This window comes from Topomyia yanbarensis, chromosome 2 (assembly GCF_030247195.1).
Source record: "Topomyia yanbarensis strain Yona2022 chromosome 2, ASM3024719v1, whole genome shotgun sequence".
Lineage (NCBI taxonomy): Eukaryota > Metazoa > Arthropoda > Insecta > Diptera > Culicidae > Topomyia > Topomyia yanbarensis.
Window position 1 is genome coordinate 311,030,426 of NC_080671.1, and position 6,880 is coordinate 311,037,305.

General features: G+C 40.2%; 2 protein-coding genes across 2 annotated transcripts; one reads left to right on the forward strand and one right to left on the reverse strand.

Annotated features, from left to right (window-relative positions):
• Positions 1 to 411: 411 nt before the first annotated feature.
• LOC131680529 (uncharacterized) lies at positions 412 to 2,619 on the reverse strand. Its single transcript, XM_058961244.1, has one exon. The coding sequence runs from the start codon at positions 2,617 to 2,619 to the stop codon at positions 412 to 414; it is 2,208 nt and encodes a 735-aa protein (XP_058817227.1).
• A 488-nt stretch (positions 2,620 to 3,107) lies between these two features.
• LOC131680530 (uncharacterized) lies at positions 3,108 to 5,498 on the forward strand. The gene has a single exon (XM_058961245.1). The coding sequence runs from the start codon at positions 3,108 to 3,110 to the stop codon at positions 5,496 to 5,498; it is 2,391 nt and encodes a 796-aa protein (XP_058817228.1).
• Positions 5,499 to 6,880: the final 1,382 nt, after the last annotated feature.

Below are 6,880 nucleotides of genomic sequence, written 5' to 3' on the forward strand. Positions count from 1 at the left end.
TGAAAATCTATTTAAAAACACAGTTTACCGTTAACGTTTCAGCCTACTTTTTTATTTCCTTTCAGCCATCCTCAGAACTTTACAATAAGAAAAACAAAATAAAAATAGCGATAAAATTTAAAAAAATACATTTGAATTTGAAATTATCTTACTTTTTGCCCAAGCGCGTCTTTCTCACCAGTGCCATTGCGCGTCGATCGTAGCTTATTAAGAAGACCGTTGTATGTGCAGGCGAAGCTGGCGGCGTCCCGTTGAAGGTTTACCGCTCTTTGCTCTCTCAGCTTAATATGAAGAACCTCCGCTGTTAACCTGTTGGACTCGTGGTTAATTCTCTCCAATATTCTCGTTTCGTTGAAGTTAAAGTGGTGTCCACATTCTCTTGTGTGTTGTGTTAGGCCGGTTATCGATGTGCTAGTGCGTATAGAGTTTTTTATGCTGGCTAATGCGTTTCTCTAGGGTTTGGGAAGTTTGCCCGATGTACTCTTTATTGGTGCATCCGCCGCATGGAATGCTGTAGACTACATTTGTTTGCTGCATTTTTGGTATTTTATCTTTCAGCATCGTGAAGATCGTGTTTTTTATTTTGTCATTTGGTTTGTATGCTGCATTTAAGTCATTCTTGCGCAATACCTTGCCGATTTTCTCGCTCAAGCAGGGGATATATGGAATGGATATATATTTTGCTGTTTGCTCGTCTGCGCTCCTGGTTTGTAGGGTGTTGTAGAGTATGTCTACCCGCTGTTTAAGCACACTTTTTATGATGTGTTCCGGATAGTTGTTGGCGCGTAGTATGTTAGATGCCTCTGTTATGCTCTCTTCCCTTTTGTTCGCATCCGTGAGTTTTAGTGCTCGGTCCATAAGTGCAATTGCGGTGTTCTTCTTGTGGGTGTATGGGCTCTCCGATGTGTAGTCCAAATACCGTCCTGTTTTCTGTTTCGGGAGCCATTTTTTGTCGATTTTTTCCCCGTTTCTGGATAATAGTAGATCTAAAAAGCGAATCGATTCGTTGCTTTCTTTTTCTACCGTGAATTTAATGCTAGTATGTTGCTCGTTAAATTCTTCGATGACAGTTTCTATCTCATTTTCTTTACCCACAAGAAAGCAATCATCTACATACCGTCGGTACACTATCAGCGATATTCCCTTTTGTTTCAATCCCTCGAGGGCCTCTCCCTCTAATTTTTCCATAACAATGTTAGCAACGACGGGAGAGAGGGGGGATCCCATGGGCACTCCAAATATTTGGTCGTAGAACTTTCCGTCATACTGAAAAAAGGAAGCTTCTAGTACAGTTTTCATTGCTTGTTTGAAACTGTCCCAAGGAATAGTGGTTGTTTGTGCTACTTCATTCCATCTTTCTTCGACGTACTCGTACACTTTATTGACAGGTATATTAGTGTATAGGGATACCACATCTAATGAATACATTACACATCCTTCCGGTACCCGTATCTTGGATATCTCCTTGGCGAATTCGAAGCTGTTGCGAACGTGGTACTCCGTTTTTCCCACTAAATTGTTTAAAATTCCCGATAGATACTGAGCCATGTGGTAGGTTGCTGAACCGATGGTCACAGGACGGAGGGGGCAGTTTTCTTTGTGAATTTTGGGGAGTCCATAGATTCGCGGTGGGGTGCAGTTGTACATCTTAAGCTTGTGTTTCGTCGCTCTGTCGATGTGCTGGTCTAACCACCACTGTTCTATTATGTTGTTTAACATTTTTAGCACTCGGTTCGATGGATTGTCTTTCCGTTGCTTGTACGTGGACGCATCATTTACCATTGTGGTCATTTTTTCGTGGTATTCGGTGCCGGACATTAGAACTGTCTTGTTCCCTTTATCGGCTTTTATAACATAGATGTCTGGGTTCTCTCGCAAAAACTTTCTACTTCGTACAATGTCTTTGTGTATCCAGTCATTCTCCTTCGTCCGTGGTTGGTTTTGGTAGTTGACATAGTTGGATATGATCGTAGATACTTCTGCTCTGATGTCGTCGGCTTGTGGTTTGCTCTTTATAGCAGTTTCTACATCGGCAACGAGTCGAACGTATGGGATAGAACTCTTGCTTTGTATGTTGAAGTTCGGTCCAAGAAGAAGCGTTCGTTCCAAATAGTCGGGGATTTCATGGTTTGTCTTATTCTCTATCCACTCCGGTTGCTGACAAGTCTCTTCGATCTTTTTCCTCTTCAGGTTGCTCAGCTTATTTATTTCGGTTCGTTTCGTACTATTATATACATTTGCTGCTTTCTTCTCCACCATCGCGCGCACTGCTCTCCAGTCACTTTCTTCTAGCGTCCATTGGACCTTTTCATATAGATGCCGCTTTCTATTCTTCAGTTGCTCTAGTAACCTTTTGGTGTCCCGAACAACTAGGCTGATGATTCTGATTTTCTGCCGGTGTTCCAGAATCTTCATTTCCTGCCGGGATATGCTGCTGTGTAGGGAAACGCCAACTTTGTAACATAGACACTTTGGCACAAGCTTGCACTTCCGACAGTTCAGTAAGAATTTTAGTCTGTTTTTCATCCTCGCCATCTTGACAGCGGTCTTTAATAACTCTCTCGTCAGCTTCCCCGTTTCGTCATCGTACTTCTTTGTGATTCTCGACACGAAAAACATCGTGTTTTATTCTCCTACCTTTCCTTGATCAAGCGATTTTATGTTTCAAGGTTTCAGTCACCGTTCATGAATGTTGTCGTTTTTTAGTTGATATTTTTCGGTGAAAATCTATTTAAAAACACAGTTTACCGTTAACGTTTAACGGCAAAAAGTAAGATAATTTCAAATTCAAATGTATTTTTTTAAATTTTATCGCTATTTTTATTTTGTTTTTCTTATTGTAAAGTTCTGAGGATGGCTGAAAGGAAATAAAAAAGTAGGCTGAAACGTTAACGGTAAACTGTGTTTTTAAATAGATTTTCACCGAAAAATATCAACTAAAAAACGACAACATTCATGAACGGTGACTGAAACCTTGAAACATAAAATCGCTTGATCAAGGAAAGGTAGGAGAATAAAACACGATGTTTTTCGTGTCGAGAATCACAAAGAAGTACGATGACGAAACGGGGAAGCTGACGAGAGAGTTATTAAAGACCGCTGTCAAGATGGCGAGGATGAAAAACAGACTAAAATTCTTACTGAACTGTCGGAAGTGCAAGCTTGTGCCAAAGTGTCTATGTTACAAAGTTGGCGTTTCCCTACACAGCAGCATATCCCGGCAGGAAATGAAGATTCTGGAACACCGGCAGAAAATCAGAATCATCAGCCTAGTTGTTCGGGACACCAAAAGGTTACTAGAGCAACTGAAGAATAGAAAGCGGCATCTATATGAAAAGGTCCAATGGACGCTAGAAGAAAGTGACTGGAGAGCAGTGCGCGCGATGGTGGAGAAGAAAGCAGCAAATGTATATAATAGTACGAAACGAACCGAAATAAATAAGCTGAGCAACCTGAAGAGGAAAAAGATCGAAGAGACTTGTCAGCAACCGGAGTGGATAGAGAATAAGACAAACCATGAAATCCCCGACTATTTGGAACGAACGCTTCTTCTTGGACCGAACTTCAACATACAAAGCAAGAGTTCTATCCCATACGTTCGACTCGTTGCCGATGTAGAAACTGCTATAAAGAGCAAACCACAAGCCGACGACATCAGAGCAGAAGTATCTACGATCATATCCAACTATGTCAACTACCAAAACCAACCACGGACGAAGGAGAATGACTGGATACACAAAGACATTGTACGAAGTAGAAAGTTTTTGCGAGAGAACCCAGACATCTATGTTATAAAAGCCGATAAAGGGAACAAGACAGTTCTAATGTCCGGCACCGAATACCACGAAAAAATGACCACAATGGTAAATGATGCGTCCACGTACAAGCAACGGAAAGACAATCCATCGAACCGAGTGCTAAAAATGTTAAACAGCATAATAGAACAGTGGTGGTTAGACCAGCACATCGACAGAGCGACGAAACACAAGCTTAAGATGTACAACTGCACCCCACCGCGAATCTATGGACTCCCCAAAATTCACAAAGAAAACTGCCCCCTCCGTCCTGTGATATCCACCATCGGTTCAGCAACCTACCACATGGCTCAGTATCTATCGGGAATTTTAAACAATTTAGTGGGAAAAACGGAGTACCACGTTCGCAACAGCTTCGAATTCGCCAAGGAGATATCCAAGATACGGGTACCGGAAGGATGTGTAATGTATTCATTAGATGTGGTATCCCTATACACTAATATACCTGTCAATAAAGTGTACGAGTACGTCGAAGAAAGATGGAATGAAGTAGCACAAACAACCACTATTCCTTGGGACAGTTTCAAACAAGCAATGAAAACTGTACTAGAAGCTTCCTTTTTTCAGTATGACGGAAAGTTCTACGACCAAATATTTGGAGTGCCCATGGGATCCCCCCTCTCTCCCGTCGTTGCTAACATTGTTATGGAAAAATTAGAGGGAGAGGCCCTCGAGGGATTGAAACAAAAGGGAATATCGCTGATAGTGTACCGACGGTATGTAGATGATTGCTTTCTTGTGGGTAAAGAAAATGAGATAGAAACTGTCATCGAAGAATTTAACGAGCAACATACTAGCATTAAATTCACGGTAGAAAAAGAAAGCAACGAATCGATTCGCTTTTTAGATCTACTATTATCCAGAAACGGGGAAAAAATCGACAAAAAATGGCTCCCGAAACAGAAAACAGGACGGTATTTGGACTACACATCGGAGAGCCCATACACCCACAAGAAGAACACCGCAATTGCACTTATGGATCGAGCACTAAAACTCACGGATGCGAACAAAAGGGAAGAGAGCATAACAGAGGCATCTAACATACTACGCGCCAACAACTATCCGGAACACATCATAAAAAGTGTGCTTAAACAGCGGGTAGACATACTCTACAACACCCTACAAACCAGGAGCGCAGACGAGCAAACAGCAAAATATATATCCATTCCATATATCCCCTGCTTGAGCGAGAAAATCGGCAAGGTATTGCGCAAGAATGACTTAAATGCAGCATACAAACCAAATGACAAAATAAAAAACACGATCTTCACGATGCTGAAAGATAAAATACCAAAAATGCAGCAAACAAATGTAGTCTACAGCATTCCATGCGGCGGATGCACCAATAAAGAGTACATCGGGCAAACTTCCCAAACCCTAGAGAAACGCATTAGCCAGCATAAAAACTCTATACGCACTAGCACATCGATAACCGGCCTAACACAACACACAAGAGAATGTGGACACCACTTTAACTTCAACGAAACGAGAATATTGGAGAGAATTAACCACGAGTCCAACAGGTTAACAGCGGAGGTTCTTCATATTAAGCTGAGAGAGCAAAGAGCGGTAAACCTTCAACGGGACGCCGCCAGCTTCGCCTGCACATACAACGGTCTTCTTAATAAGCTACGATCGACGCGCAATGGCACTGGTGAGAAAGAAGAGAGACGCCACCAGTGAGAGAAGTACATGTAGAATTAGTTTAAATTTGATTTTCCCCCAGCGGTGGCAAGACGCGCTTGGGCAAAAAGTAAGATAATTTCAAATTCAAATGTATTTTTTTAAATTTTATCGCTATTTTTATTTTGTTTTTCTTATTGTAAAGTTCTGAGGATGGCTGAAAGGAAATAAAAAAGTAGGCTGAAACGTTAACGGTAAACTGTGTTTTTAAATAGATTTTCACCGAAAAATATCAACTAAAAAACGACAACAAAGACTAATTTTATGAGAAAAATAAAATAAAAAAGTTAGAGCCAAAAAAACAGTTTTTTTAGGAATACCCTCAGTTAAATAATTAAAATAGCTGTAAAATAAAAACCTTCAGAGATACAACTCTGGAGTCTTTGGCAAAGTTGCTTGGTAAAAGTTTCTCTATAATGCTGCCGAAGACTGAAAAATTCTATCTCATCACATTCGAAAAATAATTTTCATAGCACCCAAATAATAAGAGCCACCCTAATATCATCTACATTCAAATATGGCTTAGTTAATACTGATCATTTGTCCCGAAGACACCATAGCTATAAAATATAAGGTTTAGCTACAAACATTTTTGTCTTCCTAGATAGCGGATCCGGACCACTGTGAATTGTAATCTGCTACCGATACAAATTCAAAGTGAAAAGAGACGCATTATGTATGGAGAAAAGATAATCAATCCGCATTCCTTTGCTTTTTTAGAACGAACCCTACCTTTAAATAATGTATCTCCATTCGCAATGTTATTTTTTCTAAACAAATTTATTCAATTGTACCAATGCTTCCCTCTTCGCCTCTTTGAAATTATTCACACCAACCAACATTTTTCAGAGACACCAGAAAACCCGCGCACGAGGGTGCGCATTGTGTGAAAAAAATTGATTGTTTTTCATCCACATCTTTTATCAATTTTCCACCAGCCGGGATGGCAAGAATTTGACGAGTTTTGGCACAACGATCGAATTTCAATCATATTTTTAAGAATTATATACTGACATTTTGTTGAAGTTCAAGCTTGTTTGTAATTCGTTGTTAAAATCGAATTATTGCTGTGTGCTACAACGCATTAAAGAATGCAGGAATTTCGCATCAGCGAACTTTTTTCTCTACTATCAGGTTAAGGCATTCTGAGGCTCCGGGTCTAACAATCGGTGAGGTCCTGATTTATTATGCATGCTGAAATACTGTACAATTATTGTACGAACAATCGTATTCGAATTAACCCTCCTACAAAAAATCGTGATGAACAAATGTTTACACGAACAAGAGCAATTTCTAGGTCGAAATAAGGTTCAGTTCTCGTTTTCGACTTCAATCTCGGCTAATTCACTTCACCAAAGATAATTAAAACTTTAAAATAATCC